Source organism: Chanodichthys erythropterus, chromosome 12 (assembly GCF_024489055.1).
Source record: "Chanodichthys erythropterus isolate Z2021 chromosome 12, ASM2448905v1, whole genome shotgun sequence".
Lineage (NCBI taxonomy): Eukaryota > Metazoa > Chordata > Actinopteri > Cypriniformes > Xenocyprididae > Chanodichthys > Chanodichthys erythropterus.
The window spans coordinates 19,278,248-19,300,627 of NC_090232.1; the positions used below are offsets into that span (position 1 = coordinate 19,278,248).

Here is a 22,380-nt window from a genome sequence, read left to right on the forward strand (position 1 = left end):
GTCAATACATATTTCAGAATGCTGATATAACTGACAGTGCCTGTCAAGCTCCAAACATGACATAAAAGCACCATAGAAGTAGTCCATATGACTAATGCGCTATATTCCAAGTAACAAAAAGAGCATTTTGAACTTCTTGTCTAATGGCGCTTTTCCACTGCATTGTACGGTTTGGTACGGCTTGATACGGCTCACTTTTTGGCGCTTTACCACTGCATGGGACGGCTTGCTATGGAACGGTATCTTACACGTCACATTTAGTATCGGTACAGCTCACCTGGAAACTCAACCGAGGTGGTACTATTTAAGCGAGCCATACCGATACTAAATGTGATGTGTAAACACAGCAGATCACTGATTGGTCAGAGAGAATCGTCACTACCGGCGTCATTGGCTTTGAAACACAAGACACCAAACCCGCTAGATTTAAAGGTGCCCTAGAATTAAAAATTGAATTTATATTGGCATAGTTAAATAACCAGAGTTCAGTACATGGAAATGACATACAGTGAGTTTCAAACTGCATTGTTTCCTCCTTCTTATATAAATCTCATTTGTTTAAAAGACCTCTGGAAAACAGGCGAATCTCAACATAACACCGACTGTTACGTAACAGTCAGGATCATTAATATGTACGCCCCCAATATTTGCATAATGCCAGCCCATGATTGAGGTATAACACAAGGGCAGAACGTCTGGATGTGCACTGCTGAATAATCAGACTAGGTAAGCAAGCAAGGAAAACAGCGAAAAATGGCAGATGGAGCAATAATAACTGACATGATCCATGATAACATGATATTTTTAGTGATATTTGTAAACTGTCTTTCTAAATGTTTCATTAGCATGTTGCTAATGTACTGTTCAATGTGGTTAAAGTTAACCATCGTTTCTTACTGTATTCACGGAGACAAGAGCCGTCGCTATTTTCATTATTAAACACTTACAGTCTGTATAATTCATAAACACAACTTCATTCTTTATAAATCTCTCCAACAGTGTAGTGTTAGCCACAGAGCATAGTCTCAAACTCATTCAATATCAAATGTAAACATCCAAATAAATACAATACTCACAAAATCCGACGCATGCATTCAGTATGCATGACGAACACTTAAAGATCCATTTTGAGGGTTATATTAGTTGTGTAAACTTTGTTTATGCTGTGATAGAGCCGAGAGCTCAGGAGGGAATTTAAAGGGGCCACAACCTGAAATCGGCTCGTTTCTAAATATGCCTTAAAATATGCAGGACACCTTAGACTTATATTACATCTTTTAAAAAAAAGTTCTAGGGCACCTTTAAATAGTCAGTAACAGTCACCGAAGTATCATTTGTTCGCAAAACAATTCACTTTAAATGACTGTCGCACGCAACTTGAAAAAAGAAATGGCTGTACTGTGGTCAGTAGATGAGGTGCAGATTCGTTGGTAGATGAGGAGCGGATCCATGACAGTAGAGGTGCTGCAACTATAATGATCAGTCTATAATCCTACCCACTTTGAAGTGGTACTAACTGCAATGGGAAAGCAAACCGAAGGTAAAGCGAGCCGAGCCGAGCCGTGCCGTACCGAGCAGTGTTTTCGATCAAAAAAGAAAAGAAAAAAAAAAGTCATATGGGTTTGGATCAAATTGAAAGAGAGTAAATGATGACAATTTGAATTTTTGCGTGAACTATCCATTTAATTTAACAGCAGAAATCAGAACTTGGAAAGTCCCCAATTACATAGCTCTGTGAGTGTGTGTGTTTGCCTTTGGATTGTATATTTCTGTAAGTTCATAGTTTTTGTTCACACACACACACCAGCATTCACACTGCAATAACATCTCTCTTCCGCTGCATCTGGGGGCTCAGAGTGTGAACAGTGACAATCTTGTTCTGCTCTCTCTCTCTGAGTGTGTGTGTGTTAGGGAATATTCATGCATATGCTGCACTGGGTATATCCAGTATGTCTCGCGAGTATCTCGGGTTCTTACATGTGCTATGTGTTTTTGTATATCTTACCACTGAGTCAACAATGAAGCTGCAGGCTACGATCTCTAGCGAGTCCACAATGTTGCTGATGGGCTTGCACTGGGCAACCTCCGTTGCCAGCTGCACATAAAGAGACATACATTAGTATATAACTGATTTAGTTGCAGTGTAACATGACAAAGTGCTGCTCTTAAGGAAAATGCTGGACTTTGTCTTATCTTAGCATACTCACTGAGTGCTTGACCCACTCCGTATATTGTGAAAAGTATCCCATAATGTTCTTAATGAATTTTTCAGTCTCCTGTGACATTTTAACAATACAAAAAATATTTAAAATACATACATAGAGCATTTACAACTGAACTATTAAAAATATATACTTTTATTGTCCATAAAAAATCTAAACGTCTTTAAAACAAGATAAATTTACTTGAGAAACAAAACTGTGCAAGGTAAGATTTGTTTTCAGAGAATATATCTTCAATTAATATTATTTTTTCACACATTACAACATTTGTTACAATTTTTTTGTGAGTGTGTTTTAAGCATTAATCGGTAACACTTTACAATAAGGTTCATTAGTTAAACATTAGTTAATGTATTAACTAACATGAACTAACCATGAGCAATACATTTGTTACTGTATTTAATAATCTTCGTTAACGTTAGTTAATGAAAATACAGTTGTTCATTGTTTGTTCATGTTAGTTCACAGTGCATTAACTAATGTTAACAAGATTTTAATAATGTATTAGTAAATGTTGAAATTAACATGAACAAAGTAGTTAACTAATAAACCTTATTGTAAAGTGTTACCCATAAATCTAATAAAACAATTAGGCCTGGTTTCACAGACAGGGCTTAGATTAAGCCAGGATTAGGCCTTACCACATGCCTTAGAAAAAAAAAACATTACTGGTGTGCATCTTGAGACAAAACAATGGAACTGACATATTTTAAGATATGTGAGTGCAAGTTGCTTTCAGTTAAAACAGCTCAATATTGCATTTTAGTCTAGGACTAGCTTAAGCCTTGTCTGTGAAACCGGGAGTTCATGTGGTTTATTCTTAAAGCGTAACTCAGTAAGATTTGCAAAGCTCCCCCTACAGGTTCCTTCAGTGAATCACACTGTCGTAAATACTCCAAGCGCAGCTCTGGACTACAACGACTACAACGCTCACCAGCGAATACAGTACAAATACAGTACAAGAAATCTCGATGGAGGTGGTTAATTTTCGAAATTGTCTTATAAAGTCATAATATATACATTGTTTTTGAATTACCGTAAAGCATTTTGTCACTCTCGCGTGAACGTGAACATGAACATGAGGCGAGATTGTGTCAGGTCGGCGAAGCTAAACTTGCAAGTGCGCCTCAAACACACCACTACAAGTCAATTAACCATCGTAAGGACTTAGAAAACTATTTATGAAGGTAAAAAAAGTTACTTAGTTCTGCTTTAAAACAAGAAAAATAACCCTATCACAAGGCTTAATGTCTCATACAGTTGGCTTCTCAAGTAAATATATCTTGTTTTGATGATGTTTAGATTTTTTTTTTTACTGGAAAACAAGCAATCAATAAGATTTGTTTGCAGTCTATGTTTCTATTGATCAAGATTAATAATTAGTAAATTAATAAATTAATAGATTAAAAAAATGAAACAAATGTATTTGTACCTGTTTGACCACATGTGAGACATTGTTGGAGATGAGATACTCTGCTGCCTCGATGGCATTCAGGACATTTGTCACTTTAATCTAGAGGAAAAACCGTGAGAAATATTACATAATTATTCACATAATAATTATACAGAGTCCCTAAAATCTATTTGGACACTTTATCCAATCCTAACCACGTATAAATGTCATTGCATTATCTAAATATTAAAACCAAGTGGCATTTATTTTATAGAAAGATTTACATGAAATTGCATGTATTTACTGGACTTACAGGTAGTTCTCTGGATGTTTTCTGAAGCATTTTGATGCTTTGACTTAGAGTGCCCTACAAGAAAAAAAAAAAACATACATCCTACATAAATAAATACTATATAAAACTCTTACAATCTGGTCAACCCCTCAATGAGTCACTGGTTTCTCCTATGAATCTTATTCAATTAAATATTTTTAGTAAGTCAGGCTCAAGCGTGTTCTTTTGAACATAATTCTTTAGTCGTTGCAATATAATTTCACAGCAAAAACTGCTGAAAAATCACACAGTACAAACACAATGACTCAAAAAGAAGACACTTACACAGACTTACACAAACACAAACATTTACAAAACACTTCTGAACTACTAAAGCTGTCCACATTTATTGAAACACGTTTTTAGAAGTACATTTATTTTTATTTTGTCACGTCACATGATACCAGTTGTTGGCTTACCCTTGCTTTCACAAATTTCTTTGGTTCCATTTGAAAAACAGATACAAAATAGAATAAAGAATAAAACTTAGAATAAAACTTTCTGTGTCCTCATAAACCAAATGCCTTAACGCATACGAACATTTTTTATTGAAATTCAAAAAATTACAAAGGTTGTCTGTGAAGCTTATGTTTCCCCTAAACCATATATGCCAGTATGTGTACCAAAAGTACCAAATTCGTAGGACAAATTTGCACCCATAAGTGAGCTAAATCTGACAAAACTTTCTTTTGAGTATGTCCCCATATGTAAAATTGTATAAAAAATATTTTCTTAATTGTAAAAAATGCAGTTTAGTTTTCTGTTAGTGTTAGAATGTGGGTTAGATTTAGGTTACAGGATTGTTAACTAGCTGTATAATAAAAACAATAGAAGACTAAGTAAATGGTGTGTGTGTGTGTGTGTGTGTGTGTGTGTGTGTGTGTGTGTGTGTGTGTGTGTGTGTGTGTGTGTGTGTGTGTGTGTGTGTGTGTGTGTGTGTGTGTGTGTGTGTGTGTGTGTGTGTGTGTGTTTTACCATAGCCTGTTCCATTGGCACCACTTGATCTTTGTGGATCTGTCTGATACTGCTTGCATGACCCTTGAGCGCATTCTCAAGAGCCCCACGTGGCTAAGAAAGAAAGTGAAAGAGAGAGATACACTGAAAATGTATAGAACTGTCCCTCCCTAAAACACATTTTTAAAAGCCCTCACTTTATAATAAAAAAAAAAAATAATTTTCACCACATCTTTAACATAATTTTTTATTGAAAATGACTTGCAATACTAGAGGAGGAGTTTGACTTATTTATTAACTATAAACCATAATATCTATTAACAAGTAGACTCACTTCTCAGACTAACATTTTATGCCCATTTTAAGTGCTGTAAAAGGCCCTCAGTCATATTCCCATAAGCACATGCACAAACTGCATCACCACACATCCTGTAGATGTGTGTTTCCACCTCATGAATGCAGTGCCTGTGTCCCTCTACACTGGAGGGGAGACTGCCATATAAGGTTTCAAAATGTTCCAGAGACTGACCTCCCAGTGTTAACTGACATGACTCACTTTGATACGTAGAGTAAATAATATCTGCTCTAATGAACTGGCAATATCTTCATGTGTTATAAAACAAGACATTAACTGGCTGGCATTTGAAAGTTATTCATTTGTATTTGACTCACCAGTTGGTCTGCATGAGCTTCAAGTTCATTTGCGTAGGACAAAAGATCCACAACTGTCACTCCTTTATTCACCTGTCAATGAAACCATCCTTAAAGTGTGTTCTACCGTTGTGCCTGTAAGTGTCTATGAGAGTGTGAGGGTTACCTCATTTAGATAAGCCTGATAGTTAATTTCTCCAATGCCTGTGTTGGCGAAGTCAATGAGGTTATCTTTGCCCTCCTGTTCCAGAAGAAGCATTCCCTGGAGGTCCACATTCACACTATTAAATATCTTGGCCAGTTCCAGGTTATACTGTTAAGAAATCACAAACACATGGTTAGAGTACTTATGTCATGCGCAGTATGTAGATATACACAAAAATATGTGAAATGACTTTTCACGCACCACTGTGGCATTGAGAAACCTGTTGAAGTTGAACTTGGTTTCCAGTTGTAGTGCTGAATATAAACCATTATTCTCATAACAATCTCTGAGCAAGAGAAAAAGTGAGAAGTAAATCAACACAGCAAACAGGCTCCAGTGTCAAATAAATTGTTAATTAAAGAGATAGTTCACCCATAAATGAAAATTCTATCATCATTTATTCACTATCATGTTGTTCCAAACTTATATTCGAAACACAAATGAAGATATTTTTTTTAATAAAACCAGATTTTTAATAAAACCATATGATTTTGGTCCCTCATCATATAAAGTAATTGTGTCTCTTTAGAAGACTAAAAATGCTCGATTCATTACTTTTACGATGTCTTTATGAACTGTGTCAAAGTATTGGTTGCGTATATTTTCAACAGAGAAACAGAAATCTCTCAGGTTTCATAAAAATATCTTCATTGTATTTCAAAGATGAACAAAAGTCTTAAGGGTTTGGAATGACACAAGGTTAATTATGACAGCATCTTCAGTTTTGGGTGAAGTAAAGATTTAAAATAACTACTTCTAATTGATCTTTAGCATTGATCTTTGCTCACTTACCTGTACATACTGCCCAAAGTGAGGTCGATGTTTGGATCTTGAAACAGCATGCCAGGAAGGAAGTTCTTTTTGGCAGGATGGACCATGTATGGTGTGTCAATAATCTGCACAGCATTAAATTCAAAAGAGTCAATTTTCCATATGCTAATCAGTACATTTGAGATTATCTTCAGTTTCATTTCACCTTTGCATTGTTGCAAACTCATATGACTTTTCCTTATTCTTCTGAACTATTCATTTAATATTAAAGGTGTACAAACTGTCAAGTAACAAAATTAGATATGTTGGCAACACTTTATTTTACTATGTCCCTGTTACATATTTTACATGTACTTACTATAGTAATAACAGTAAATTATGCACAGTTATAAGCAACAAACCCTAACCCTAATTATATAGTAAGTACATGTTGTTACTTAATATTACTCATTACTTATTTGTATAATTAGACTTAAAATAAAGTGTAACCACAAGTCCTTGCTAAACGTACAAACCCGATTCCAAAAAAGTTGGGACACTGTACAAATTGTGGATAAAAAGGGAATGCAATAATTTACAAATCTCATAAACTTATATTTTATTCACAATAGAATATAGATAACATATCAAATGTTGAAAGTGAGGCATTTTGAAATGTCATGCCAAATATTGGCTCATTTTGGATTTCATGAGAGCTACACATTCCAAAAAAGTTGGGACAGGTAGCAATAAGAGGCTGGAAAAGATAAATGTACATATGAGGAACAGCTGGAGGACCAATTTGCAACTTATTAGGTCAACTGGCAACATGATTGGGTATAAAAAGAGCCTCTCAGAGTAGCAGTGTCTCTCAGAAGTCGAGATGGGCAGAGGATCACCAATTACCCCAATGCTGCAGCGAAAAATAGTGGAGCAATATCAGAAAGGAGTTTCTCAGAGAAAAATTACAAAGAGTTTGAAGTTATCATCATCTACAGTGCATAATATCATCCACAGATTCAGAGAATCTGGAACAATCTTTGTGCATAAGGGTCAAGGCCGGAAAACCATACTGGATGCCCGTGATCTTCGGGCCCTTAGATGGCACTGCATCACATATAGGAATGCTACTGTAATGGAAATCACAACATGGGCTCAGGAATACTTCCAGAAAACTGGTGAACACAATCCACCGTGCCATTCGCCGTTGCCGGCTAAAACTCTATAGTTCAAAAAAGAAGCCATATCTAAACATGATCCAGAAGCGCAGGCGTTTTCTCTGGGCCAAGGCTCATTTAAAATGGACTGTGGCAAAGTGGAAAACTGTTCTGTGGTCAGACGAATCAAAATTTGAAGTTCTTTTTGGAAAACTGGGACGCCATGTCATGCGGACTAAAGAGGACAAGGAAAACCCAAGTTGTTATCAGCGCTCAGTTCAGAAGCCTGCATCTCTGATGGTATGGGGGTTGCATGAGTGTGTGTGGCATGGTCAGATTACACATCTGGAAAGGCACCATCAATGCTGAAAGGTATATCCAAGTTCTAGAACAACATATGCTCCCATCCAAACGTCGGCTATTTCAGGGAAGACCTTGCATTTTCCCACAAGACAATGCCAGACCACATACTGCATTAATTACAACATCATGGCTGCGTAGAAGAAGGATCCAGGTACTGAAATGGCCAGCCTGCAGTCCAGATCTTTCACCCATAAAAAACATTTGGCGCATCATAAAGAGGAAGATGCGACAAAGAAGACCTCAGACAGTTGAGCAACTAGAAGCCTGTTTTAGACAAGAATGGGACAACATTCCTATTCCTAAACTTGAGCAACTTGTCTCCTCAGTCCCCAGACGTTTGCAGACTGTTATAAAAAGAAGAGGGGATGCCACACAGTGGTAAACTTATTTTTCCCCTTAAAATGACACATTTTCTCAGTTTAAACTTTTGATATGTCATCTATGTTGTATTCTGAATAAAATATTGAAATTTGAAACTTCCACATCATTGCATTCTGTTTTTATTCATTTGTACAATGTCCCAACTTTTTTGGAATCGGGTTTGTAACATGTACTTACTATAAAATGAATAGGAAAAAAATACATGCAAATAACCTTAAACCAAACCCTAAACCTAACACAGAATGAGTTTTTTTGAGAAAGTAAAAATGTGCACAGTTTCCTGTGATGGGTAGGTTTAGGGGTAGAGGTAGTTTTGGGGGATAGAAAATACGGTTTGTACAGTATAAAAACCATTATGCCTATGAAATGTCCCTACAATTCACAAAAGCAAACGCATGCATGTGTGTGTGTGTGTACGTGATTTGATGTTTGTATGAGCTGAAACTAACCCAGAATTGCCCATGATTTTTCAACCCCCTTTTTAAAACTTTTGCTCAAGCGCGCACACACACACACACACACACACACACACACACACACACACACACACACACACACACACACACACACACTCTCCTAGCTAAACCACAGTTTAACATAAATACAAGGGATCCAGTGTTGTATACGTTATGTAAGATTATACTGGTCTGCTTCTCTTCTCCCTTCCAAAAACTACACAGGATTTGTACTTACACCTGAACTTACATGCGTGTAAGATTCGACCCAAGATAGTTGATTTACTTATGTATAGTTTTTATTTATTTATTTATTATTTTGTGTGTTTATTTATTAACTATTATTAAACTAGGAATCAAATTGGGTCACACTTTTTATTTGGTGTCTTTTTACTGCTACAGTATGTACTTACATAAAACAATGTTTAGTACAGTGTACTTATTGTGTTCATGTTGCTGCTATTGAAGTGAGACACGACTTAGGTTTGGGACAGGTTTGGTGGTATGGTTAGGTTTAAGGGCAGGATAAGGTGTAAGGGAAGGGTCAACTGTGTAATTATAGATGCAATTACGGAAATTAATTACAGGTGTAATTACATGCAGCTATTTTTAAATACAAGTACAATGTAAAAATGTATGTACGCAATACATGCTTAAATTAAATGTTAGTACATAGTAGTTAAAAACACTTAATATAAAGCGGGACCTCAAATTGTTCAAAGTTTGTTAATTGTTTCTCACAGGGTAGTGTGCCAGTACCTCAAAAATCTTTCTGTTAGCCAGCGGCTCACACACAAGCTTCTCTATGTTTCCTCCAACAACAAATGTGGTGACTACAACTCCCATGAGCACCCAAGAGAAGATGAAGCTGAAGCCAACAGAACTGATCACCAACAGAGCGAAAAAAAGTGAAAAAGAAAGTTAGTATCTAACTTTTAACTATAATCAAATATATTTTGATTTGCACTTTGTGGGAAGATATTGTGCAGATAAGTATTATAGTATATGTTGTTTTGGTGTTTCCACGGCAACTCACGCCATCAGTAGGTTTCCTCCGGTGTTGGACAGACAGCCACGTGTGGTGGGTGTGGCATTTTTATCATAGCCACATGATCCACACAGCAAACCCAGGAAATTAAAGGTCAGAATCAACACGACCATACAGCAGATCACTACACACCCTAGCCATCTACAGAGACAAAGACAGAGATAAAAGAGATATTGAGTGAAAGTGAGAGTGTACACCGCAAGATTTTTATTATTTTTTTTAAAGAAATTAATATATATTTATATTCATCTATATTTATATTCAGCAAGAATGAATTACAGATTTTTTTATTTCTCAATACTTAAGTCGCTTTTCATAACTCTTCACACACTGAGCACAAAAACAGTCTATGTTGGCTAAACTATGGATTATTTATTATTGCTTTGGCACAAAATGCATTCAATGATGACATCTTTCAATTTACATAAATTCTTTTCACACTCAGACACAAACACCAACAAAACTACAGGTATCCACAGGCCAATTGGCACGTTTACATACAGTGTAGCCCACATAGACTGCTGTTTTTAACTTTTAAATATGTCATTAATATTTTGTTGAGTTTGGTTCTGCACACACTATTTGCATTTACTGTAAATGCGTTTGTCTCTACTTGGATGTTATATGACTGAATTCGGCTCCATCATGTGGTTATCACTCACATAAATAAGATCTCAAAAAAGGAGTGACAGCTGAACAAATCTGTAAAATGTATGTGGCGTCAGCTTCATAATAGTAAGCTACCTGTAGAAGTCCAGCTGGTCGATCTGGGGGTAGTACGCTTCAATGTTTTTCTGGCTCTCCGTCAGGAACTTAGTAAAGTTCTCAAGTGCTGGTTCTACCGGGAACATCTTTGTGAAACCAATTATCTCTCCACATGACCTATCCAGCAGCCCTTTCACTTCTTTAACAGACAGAGACAGAGAAAGATCAAATGAATATTTGTTTGGGAATATGAAGATGAGATATGAACATGTAAAATGAGGCAGAAACATATTTTTTCCCCAGTATTCCCGTGACATGACTACAATTTCTAGCACTAAAACATCTCTGTGAGGATTAATGTTGAAGCGACACAGTACATGAGGCACACTTACTGGGTAGAGCTTCATTTTTAAAAAGAGACAGACAGTTTCCAGAATGCATAGGAATAGAAAAGAGAACAGAATAATATATATATATATTTTTTGTGATTTCTTTAGTTTTTAAAGAACGAATGAAGTTAACATGTTGAGTACAGACAGATGCTCTGTTGCAAATCCTAATGAGTCACCTATACAGGCACCACATTAAAGGGTTAGTTCACCCCAAAATGAAAATTCTGTCATTTATTACTTACCCTCATGACATTCCACAACCGTAAGACCTTCGTTGATCTTCGGAACACAAATTAAGATATTTTTGTTGAAATCCGATGTCTCCGTGAGGCCTGCATAGGGAGCAATGACACTTCCTCTCTCAAGATCCATAAAGGTACTAAAAACCTATTTAAATCAGTTCATGTGAATACAGTGGTTCAATATTAATATTATAAAGCGACGAGAATATTTTTAATAACAAAATAACGACTTATTTAGTGATGGCCGATTTCAAAACACTGCTTCAGGAAGCATCGGAGCATAAAAAAAATATTCTCGTCGCTTTATAATATTAATATTGAACCACTGTATTCACATGAACTGATTTAAATATGTTATTAGTACCTTTATGGATCTTAAGAGACGAAATTACATTGTTTCCTATGGAGGCCTCACGGAACCATCGGATTTTAACTAAAATATCTTAATTTGTGTTCCGAAGATTAACGTAGCTCTTACGGGTGTGGAATGGCATGAGGGTAAGTAATAAATTACAGAATTTTCATTTTTGGGTGAACTTACCCTTTAAGGCATCATAGGCAACACTCCCTATGTAGGCAACAAGGCAACACACCAGGTTTTGGTACAAATCTAGATAGTTGAATAGAGAGGATGCCCTCACCTGACACAATATCTTTCGTCTGTTCCCTGACCAACCTTGGTGTGTCGTTAAAAGAAGAGTAGCCCTGAAGAGATTAACAAAAATAAAAGGTGGTGAAAAAACTGTCACAGTACATTACAGAGGAACTAACAGTGAGCTAACAGTGAGAGAGATAGACCCATCTGACCTTCTGTACAATATTGCTGAGGTCTGTTTCAAGCACAGCGTCCAGATTGGCCAAAGGCGCCTCAACCTCAGGCAACTGTTGAATGACATACAGGAGTCACAAATACAGCACACAGAGCAACATATTGTACCATGTTCCTAAAGACCCAATGATTTCATGGTGAATGCATGAGCCCTCAATATGTCCTGTCTAAACTAAGCAAATTGATACAGTCTTTACTAGGTCTCATGGGAAAATCTATGACTATATATTAATTTACAAATTACTAAATTTAAAATTCAGGTATAGAATTAGAAGCCTCATCTGTACTGAACTAAATAAACCTCGCTTTTAGTGCCACACAGTGGACATTTCACCTAAAGAGTCATTGACTTAATTTTTCTTGTATGTGCACATAAACTGGGATAGACGAACAGTATTTTAACATAGAAAACTTAAAAAGGTACCTATTTCATGTTTAACTATTGCATAATAATTGGCAGATTCTTATACCAATGACACCCTGATATACATACATGTAAATGTGGGTTGTGTGTGTGAGTGTTACCCCATTAAAGTTTGCGCTGAGAGCGAGCTGGCTAAGTGTCCCACGGATGGTGATGCAGGTGTGTGTTACGTCTCCATTAGAGCAGGCCGGGTCATTGAGTGTGTTTGAGAGAGACGCACGTTCAGACTGTAGAGAGTTCTGGAGTCTGCCCGTGCCTTCCTGTAGGGTCTCCAGTGATGTGGTCACACTCTCTAATGACTCTTTGGCCTCCCGCATAGCTGTACACACACAGATCACCTTCATTATAACACGCTCACATGCAGAAAATAAATAAATGAACCACTGGGAGGGATTACACTACTGCAAATACACAACTGATCACAAAACATTTTTATGTATATGCCATTTTCTCATTCACATAAAATAGATTTGTTCCCCCTATTCAGCTATTTAGGTTCTCATTTCATCATAAAAACAAAAATATGATGAAATGTAAAAAATATGGCAGCATTACATAAATATACACAATACTGCTTAAATCAACAATACTTAAAACAACAACAGAACAACAACCACAATCTCTATGTTCACAAAACACATTGGTGAAACCACTGACTTTTACCTTTAATAGCACCCTCCACTTTAACTTTTGTCCACAATCACAAGCAACAGAAACAGAAAGGAACAAATTTATAAGAATAGTATCAGTGCGAGTGTGTCTTGTGGTGTTCCTATAGCTCAAACAGTAGAGCAAGGTACTAACAATATAAAGATCATGGGTTCAACCAGTTCACTCTTGCAAAAGAGATTTTAATCATAAATCTCAAGTCTTGGTCAACTTGCTTAAATACACAGAATACATGTGTGAGCAGGAAAGAGGAAAAGTATAAAGGCGAACATTTAGGGTATCACATTTAGGGTTTATCAGTTCAGTGTCTTTTTTTATCAGACTAAACTATGAAACCCCATTGTTGTAACTTGAATGTATCTTGAATTCACAACAAGGAAAGAGAGTAACAGAGAATGTAAATTGCGCCATTGCATCATTTCTTTGCACACACTATTTTCCGACAGACACTTCAATGTATTTAGCACCTATAGTAGTTAGACTGGATAGTGAATGATTAGTGAATAAGACTCAAGGTTTCGCATTAAAATGCCATGTTAAAATATCAGATCATTTTAGAAAATTCATCCTCTGTGTGTATGTATGTATGTTTGTTTTTGCACCTGCTGTCATGCGAAGAGCGTTGTCTAAAGCAGGTACCACTTCTCTCTCCAGCTGATTATGAATCTGTCCACCCAGCAGAATCCCAATATCTGATAAAAACACATTGATAATAAATGTAAAAAATATTAAATACAGCTCCAGCATAAAGTTCACTACAGTTAAAAAGGTTGGAGAAATTTACAGTACAATGTTACAAAAGATTTCTATTTCAAATCAATTCTGTTCTTTTGAATTTTCAATTCTTTAAAGAATCCTGAAAAAAAAAAGGATTTGTGGTTTCCACAAAAACATTAAGCAGCACAACTGTCAACAATGATAATACTTAGAAATGTGTCTTGAGCAGCATATAAGCATATTAAAATGATTTCTGAAGGATCATGTCACTGAAGACTAGAGTAATGGCTGCTTAACAGGAGGAAATAATTTTTAATTCTAATAAAATGTCAGAGTATTACTCTTTTTACTGTATTGTTGATCAAATAAATGCAGCCTGGGTGAGCACATGAACCTTCTTTCAAAAAATAAAAAATTCTTACTGACTTTTGTACTTTAGTGTATTAAGTCACCAGAGGAAGAAAGAGAATACTTACTGTCTAAGTCTGATAATACTTTGTTCTTGGCTGTTGTGTACTGTGCAGCCAGGTAGTCTATTTGCTAGAAAATAAAACAAAAGAAAAAAGTATAAAGACAAACAGACTTAAACGTAATGTTTGCAAATATGTCTATGTTGTCATAGAATCTGCACCCACAGAATCAACAGATTTCAATGTTTTAGCTAATCTGAGTATTAGCTTTGCAGCTAACAATAACAATGTAATACTCTTAGCTTTGCTCACAAATTTTACCACTTTTACCATTCCATCTGTTAACAGCTTACCGCTGGTGTGTAGTTGGCAAAAGATTTCAGGTCTCTTATGTTAGTGTTGACTAGACGTCTGGTGCTCTTGATCTGAGATGTGATGTTCTGGTTTGCTGCGTAAGTGACCGCCACTCCCACTCTGTAAACAAAGCAACACATACATATTTTGGGAAATAATATGCTTACAGGTATTGTTATATGACAATCTGTTATGTTGGTGAAACATATGACAAATTTAGGAATTAGTAAATTAGAAATAAGACAGTAAAAATTAAATAATAAATTGGAGTAAATTGGACAGTCTGGTCTAACCAATGACTGAGGGAGGTAGTTTGTGAATTGTTGTTGTATAGTTGTTTTATTTTATATATATATATATATATATATATATATATATATATATATATATATATATATATATATATATATATATATATATATATATATATATATATATATATATATATATTACAGTCCAAAAGTTTGGAACCACTAAGATTTTTTATGTTTTTAAAAGTTTCGTCTGCTCACCAAGGCTACATTTATTTAATTAAAAAATACAGTAAAAAAAAACAGTAATATTGTGAAATATTATTACAATTTAAAATAACTGTGTACTATTTAAATATATTTGACAAAGTAATTTATTCCTGTGATGCAAAGCTGAATTTTCAGCATCGTTACTCCAGTCTTCAGTGTCACATGATCCTGCAGAAATCATTCTAATATGCTGATTTGCTGCTCAAGAAACATTTATGATTATTTTCAATGTTGAAAACAGTTGTGTAGTTTTTTTTTTTCAGGATTCCTTGATGAATAGAAAGTTCAAAAGAACAGCATTTATCTGAAATACAAAGCTTCTGTAGCATTATACACTACCGTTCAAAAGTTTGGGGTCAGTAAGAATTTTTATTGTTATTTTTTTGAAAAGAAATTAAAGAAATGAATACTTTTATTCAGCTAGGATGCATTACAGTATTTCACAATTGCTAAAACACTAAAATCCATTTTCAAAACCAAAGTTGCAAGTGTACAAACCACTTTATTGATTGAATCACACAGTTTGCAGAACTTTAAACACTTATCATGTGGTTAGACACAACAAGCAAATCGGAATCACTCTTTGTGCAAAACTGTAAACACATTGTCATTCACAAAGCACATGTAGCATTGTGGTGCACTTAACTCAGAATGGCACAACACAGCCCCCGAAAGTGAAACACGAGCAACACACTGTTGTCATCGGTAACACACAAGCACTCAAAATTGAACACACCTATTTCAAATCAGTAATGTGTTGCACCTAATCAGTAATCAGGATATAAAGCCATGTCAAATCCAAATGGCATGTGTGATTTTCACAATGAAGGGCAGGAGAGAAGGAGCAAGTGGAAGTGGAAGTGGAAGAGGAAGAGACAGAGGAGGAGGAGACGGAGGAGGAAGAGGAGGAGGAGGAAGAGATGGAGGAGGAGGAGGAGGAGGAGGAGGAGGAGGAGGAGGAGGAAGAGACGGAGGAGGAGGAGGAGGAGGAGGAAGAGACGGAGGAGGTGGAGGAGGAGGAGGAGGAAGAGACGGAGGAGGAGGAGGAGGAAGAGATGGAGGAGGAGGAAGAGATGGAGGAGGAGGAGGAGGAGATTGTACATATTTGGTGACATTTCAATGCATTAGGCCTGTCTGTACAATTCTAACAAGAGGTTTTATTTGATAGAACTGAAAGACTGCCACATGCCGGTGGAAGGAGAGGTATGTTCTCACAACAGCAGGAGACCATTATTGTCAATATGGTCCTTCAAAATAATCTCATTCGTCTGCGTGAAATACAACAGCGAGTTGAGGAAGACAACGTGAATTTTGAAGGAATCAACAGTGTGAGTCTCTCCACAATTGACCGTGTCCTGAAACGCAACCTGATAAGTCTCAAACAAGCCTACAGAGTACCATTTGAGAGAAATTCTGAAAGGGTAAAAGAGCTACGATATCAATATGTACAAGTAAGTAATCATGTCCAGCGATTATACAGCACTATTGAGTTACTGTACATCCTTACTGTGTTGAATGTAATGTAGCACATGTATACAGAGGCATGAAGCCTGGAATGCTATGTCATTTACGTTACTTCAAAAATTAATTTTCGTTAATTTCTATAGAGAATGTTTCAACTGGATTCCATGGAGAGGCCTCATGAGTGCATCTTCTTGGATGAAGCTGGCTTCAATCTCACCAAGAGGAGAAGGAGAGGCCGCAACATTATTGGTCAACGTGCCATTGTAGAGTTGCCAGGGCAGCGTGGTGGCAACGTGACCATATGTGCTGCCATCAGCAGCTACGGGGTTATTCACCGCCATGTGACATTAGGGCCTTATAACACTGCCCATCTTCTAACATTTCTGGATGCTCTACAGGAAGCACTACTGAGACGTGAACGGAGAGGTGATGAGCAGGCAGAGCATCCCATGTATGTGGTAATCTGGGACAATGTGAACTTTCACCGTGGTCCTAGAATTCATGAGTGGGTTGAAAATAACCCACGTTTTATAAATGTGTGCCTCCCACCATACTCGCCCTTCCTTAATCCCATTGAATAATTTTTTTTTGCATGGAGGTGGAAGGTCTATGACAGAAATCCTTATGCACAGGAAAATCTCCTTCAGTCAATGGATGCAGCATGTGACAACATTGGAGTGGAAGCAATTCAAGGTTGGATTCGGCATGCTAAAGGATTCTTTCCCCGTTGTTTATCAAGGGACAGGATTGCCTGTGACGTTGATGAGGTCCTGTGGCCTGACCATGCCCAGAGGCATGATGCTGAGGCAGAATGATTTCAAGACATTGCTTACTATCGATCTGTTGCATATTTAGTTTGTGACTACATTTTATGCGTGCAAGTACTTGATAATAAAAACTTTTTTTCCTTGCTCTGCCCTGAGTGCAGTGTTTTGCATTTATCTCTGTAGTGTGTAATGACTGCTGTGTAGTGTTTATGCATTAGCTGGATGTGTGTGTTATTTGAAAACAGTGTTTGGTTTTGGGTAAAGATAACATAGTTCTGAAGCAATTGTTTGATATAGTAAGACAAGTCAAAGATTTTGACAGTATAGCTTAAGTTTGGTGATTTGTGTTTAAGGTTTTGAGAAAGCGAGAGAAACATTCAAAAAAAGTGTTTTAGCAATTCAGAAATACTGTAAATCAATCAAAAGTGGCAGTAAAGACATTTATAATGTTAAAAAAGATTAGATTTCAGATAAACACTGTTCTTTTGAACTTTCTATTCATTAAATAATCCTGAAAAAAAATATTGTACACAAATATTTTGTACAATTATACACATTAAATGTTTCTTGAGCAGCAGATCAGCATATTAGAATGATTTCTGAAGGATCATGTGACACTGAAGACTGGAGTAATGATGCTGAAAATTCAGCTTTTATCACAGGAATAAATTACTTTGTGTAATATATTCAAATAGAAAACGGTTATTTTAAATTGTAATAATATTTCACAATATTACTGTTTTTACTGTATTTTTAATTAAATAAATGTAGCCTTGGTGAGCAGACGAAACTTCTTTTAAAAACATAAAAATCTTAGTGGTTCCAAACTTTTTTGGATATATATATAATTCTTAACTTATTTATTTATTTTACAAATATTTACAATTCAAATATGCCTGCTCTATATATTGCTGTCTGTGACATGCAGTAATATCAAATCTCCTCAGTGTGGTGCTGTTGTCATACTAAGAGCAGCCAAACTGGGGTGCGTTTCCAAAAAGCATCATTAGCCAACTATGGTCAAAAGTTCCATTGAATTGTGTCTGTAATGACAGAATTTGTGACCATAGTTTGCTTTAGGACACACACCCTTGTTTGAGTATTGTGATTCAAGGGGTTAAAGTTTAGGGTACAGTTAGCTTGGCCTTTTTTGCCCATGGTAGAAATTTCACCATTTGGACAAAAATAGCATATTTCTCACCATTCAATAGATGCAGCAGGTTCTCATTAAATAATATATTTCTCAAGCAACACCTAAATTGTAAATATTTCATTATATTATAGAACATTTAAACATTTCTTTTTTTTCTTTTTTGATAGGTATTTCCCAGTCAGCATTACTGAAAAGATCCTACAAATCTGATGGCTTCTCAACCCTCGTGACCCTAATTGGAAAGCAAAGTATCCATTGGTTGCACACTTCCAAATCTTAGCAGATGCAGTAAGTCAGGTATTAATTGACTACTGTATCGTGAATAGGCACTGGGATATCAAAAACTTATTTGACATATGACTTTTTGCATACTTTGTAGCTAAAAAGGTATTTGAACTCGGGGTTAGTCAAGAGACATTTACAGCTCAGGTGACTGGTTAAAAAAACCTGGAACAAAGATGGCAGATTTCTGTACTCAGTGTCCTACACTAGCCAAACAACAGCATTGCTATGAATGGGAATGCTAACAGATAGCCTTCTCCAGGTATTACAGAACTCCTTGGAGACAGTAGAGCAAGGTACTGTTTCCAGACTATCTCACTCAATAAATAAATAAATAATATAAAAAATAATTTAAATAATTGTTTTATTAAATAATAGTTACATATTTACAAATACAATAAAAGTGTTTATTAAATTATAATGTCACATTGAGACACAAAATGAGATGAACCAGCAAATGCACATGCACAAATTCCCTGGTGCTCACATAGCCACAATCTAGAGATAACACTTTACTAATTGAGTGGTGCAGATACATATTAAATTGTGGCATCTGATTACAGATTATTGTCAGAAATAATTTCCCCATTCCCCCATTCTCTTGTTTCCTCTTTCACTGTCTCTCTCACTCCCTCTCTCTCAGTTAAAAAAAAGATTTAATAAAGGGGAAATGTGATTCAACAAAGGAAGCCATAGAGAGAGAAAAAGAAAAGAGTGAAGAAAGAAACAGAGGAGATTTGCACAGTCATGTTCTCTGCTCCCAGGCCTCATCCAGCACAATTACTGCAAACCTCTCAGTAAGTCATTGAAAGTCCATCAAGACACAGACACACACACACAGTACAGTCTATGCCTCACAAACGCCCATTGTGACCCAAGCAACTGCTGTCAGCACTGTCACAGAAAAAAAAAAAAAAAAAAGAGAGGCAAAAAGAAAGAGGTGGATGGGGTATAGAAATAAAGAGGGGACTTTCTCTCTGGACACACTCAGGGCTATCAATGTCACATGTGTGAATGTGTCTGTGTGTGTGTCATTCTAGACCACTGCAGGTGTGTTCACGCTGTCTAGCAATGGTGCAAATCAGCTGGTTAGAATTAGGGCTGCCCTCGACTAAAGATTTTTCTGGTCGAATAGTAGTCGTTCATCTTAAGAGATTAGTCGACTAATCGCACGTTTATTAATAAACCATATAAATCATAATATAAAGCCTTTAATGCCTACAGCCTACTCAGCATTGAAGCACACGCATAAAGCTTGCCACAGAGCATTGGCAGAAGTAATGATTACGAATGTGTTGGGGGAGATTGCTTTAACATTTTAATAATTAATTGATAGCTGACGATGCTGACTCGTCATCTCCGCAGTAGTGGACACGCATATGTGCATATGTAATCCGTCTTGTTCGAATCGCCCACTCTAAGCCGGACTCAAACCTGGGTATGTCGGCTTGGGAGGAGGCTAAAGACAGTTTCTAGTGTCAGTTGCTAGAGTGCCTCTTGAGATCAGGGGAGGGAGGTTCTTAAGCACAGCTCTTACTGGCCTACGTCCGTTACACTCACTCCCTAAACCTCACTCCCATCCGGGTCACGGCACCAGTGTTGGCGGACCCGGGTTTGAGTCCCACTTAGAGCAGGTGGATCGAACATTAGGGGTTACATTGGTGCCGAAACCCGGGAATCGGGCGCTCTAACAAGGAGACTAAAGACCGCAGCCTCTAGCGTCAGTCGCTACACGTTTCATACGGATTACATAACCTGAGAATGTTTTCCATTTAAATTGGTTCATTTAAAGGTCCCGTTTTTCGTGTTTTTTTGAAGCTTTGATTGTGTTTATAGTGTGCAATATAACATATGTTCATGTTTCGCGTGTAAAAAAACACAGTATTTTTCACATAATTTACTTATCTGAATACTGCTGTTTCCACTGTCATAAAAACGGGCTGATGACTTCCTTGTTCTATGAAGTCCCTCCTTCAGAAATACGTAACGAGTTCTGATTGTGCCAGCGGTTCCTGTGTTGTGATTCGACAGCAGCTTAGCGCGACCAGAGCCATAGAGAGCGCACCTTGCCCGGAAAGGTCCCGCCTCTTACCATAACGTGTGCTGCACATAGTTTTACATGCGGATTATTGTGGTGTTGTGCCGAATGAACACAAAAGACAATAATTCCCGAGAGACTGAACTCTTTAATCTCCACAAGCAGCGACAGAAAATGTACAACATTAGCCCTCACTCAGAAGAGTACCTCATACGGAAAACAGCCATAAACATAAACATAGTCCCCTCTTGTGGCCATTATGTGCACTGCAGTCCAACATTAACTATTGCAGTAAGGATACCACAATTATAATTTTCGGGAACCGAGTTAAACATAAATTGTAACCATTGATCTCTAAGTACAGCGTCCCTGGGAAGGCCAAACAGGTGATTGGACTGCGGGACAAAAATAACACCGTTTCGACGACATGGCGACAAACACAATCTACAAACGCAACTATTGCTCTTCTCCGTAGGAGCGCAACAAGACCACGCCCCCTTTTTTGTGTATTCCTGTGGGCGGAGGTTAGTCAAAAAAAACTGTTTTAGTGATGTCATTAAAGAAGGAAGTAGAGGGATGTAGTCCAAACTGGCCGATCGATGTAGGCGACTTCTGTTAAATAAAATATCTTTCTTGGCATTGAACTTTGAGCTTTAAAATTTTACAGATTTTATTTATACTCTAACAACAACATTACACACTAACTAAAGTTTGAAACATGGTATCACGAAGAACGGGACCTTTAAAGTAGACATTTAGCTTTCTATAAATATATTTTTCATGTCTGTGAGGCAAGTTTAAAGTTTCGGTTCTTTTTTTCTTTTTTGGGGTGCGCTCAAATTTACAGAGACGGCAAAAAGCGCACCCTGTTTGCTTTCATTATGAAAGCACGTTTTGTTGTTATTGTGAGTGTACACAAATAATAGTAGGCTAGTATGACTAGCGTCACTCGGAGACCCGCCGCCTTCAAGTACTTTAATGGTGAGTACACTCAAAGTCTTTGTTACACATTAATATGCTCAGAATAGGCTACATATTTTTATTGCTATTGTATCGTTTTTATTCTTGTGTTGTTCGAGGAATTGAAAAGCTTTTGTGCCTCGTGTTTGCAAAGTATATAGGCATAATGCAAAAGGGTTTCGTTTTTGGTGTAGTTTGGTCTAATTAGGATGGACTATCTTGTGTTTTGTGTAGAACTTGCTCTATTTCATTAATAATAAATACGGGATGTTATTGTTTTGGTGAAAGTCTTTTTTCTCAGATACAAATGTGTGCACCCCTATGTAAACAAAATGCCCCCCCATTCTATATGTTCTGGTGACGGCCCTGTTTCGTAGACTAATGGTTAGTCGACTTTTTGGGGGCAGCTCTAGTTAGAACAAACCTCTAAATTAATTGACAATAAGCACAATTTGTTTCTTTTTTCCAATTTCCTCTTATTTCCTAAAATTTCACTTTAACAGTCATTAAGGATCCAAATCTGACAGAAAAGAATACATTAGA

General features: G+C 36.7%; 1 protein-coding gene across 1 annotated transcript in view; it reads right to left on the bottom strand.

Moving 5' to 3' along the window:
• Window positions 1-22,380, bottom strand: part of prom1b (prominin 1 b) — a 40,322-nt gene that overhangs the window by 4,035 nt on the left and 13,907 nt on the right. Inside the window, exons 5-23 of the mRNA XM_067403747.1 lie at window positions 14,652-14,772; window positions 14,365-14,428; window positions 13,774-13,863; window positions 12,604-12,821; window positions 12,057-12,131; window positions 11,891-11,954; window positions 11,008-11,016; window positions 10,655-10,814; window positions 9,899-10,051; window positions 9,622-9,745; window positions 6,549-6,652; window positions 5,958-6,042; window positions 5,718-5,864; window positions 5,573-5,644; window positions 4,922-5,014; window positions 3,929-3,982; window positions 3,655-3,735; window positions 2,208-2,276; window positions 2,006-2,095 (exon numbers count right to left, since the gene is read on the bottom strand). Coding sequence (XP_067259848.1) covers window positions 2,006-2,095; window positions 2,208-2,276; window positions 3,655-3,735; window positions 3,929-3,982; window positions 4,922-5,014; window positions 5,573-5,644; window positions 5,718-5,864; window positions 5,958-6,042; window positions 6,549-6,652; window positions 9,622-9,745; window positions 9,899-10,051; window positions 10,655-10,814; window positions 11,008-11,016; window positions 11,891-11,954; window positions 12,057-12,131; window positions 12,604-12,821; window positions 13,774-13,863; window positions 14,365-14,428; window positions 14,652-14,772 — 1,873 coding nt within the window. The remainder of the gene's footprint in view (window positions 1-2,005; window positions 2,096-2,207; window positions 2,277-3,654; window positions 3,736-3,928; window positions 3,983-4,921; window positions 5,015-5,572; window positions 5,645-5,717; window positions 5,865-5,957; window positions 6,043-6,548; window positions 6,653-9,621; window positions 9,746-9,898; window positions 10,052-10,654; window positions 10,815-11,007; window positions 11,017-11,890; window positions 11,955-12,056; window positions 12,132-12,603; window positions 12,822-13,773; window positions 13,864-14,364; window positions 14,429-14,651; window positions 14,773-22,380) is intronic.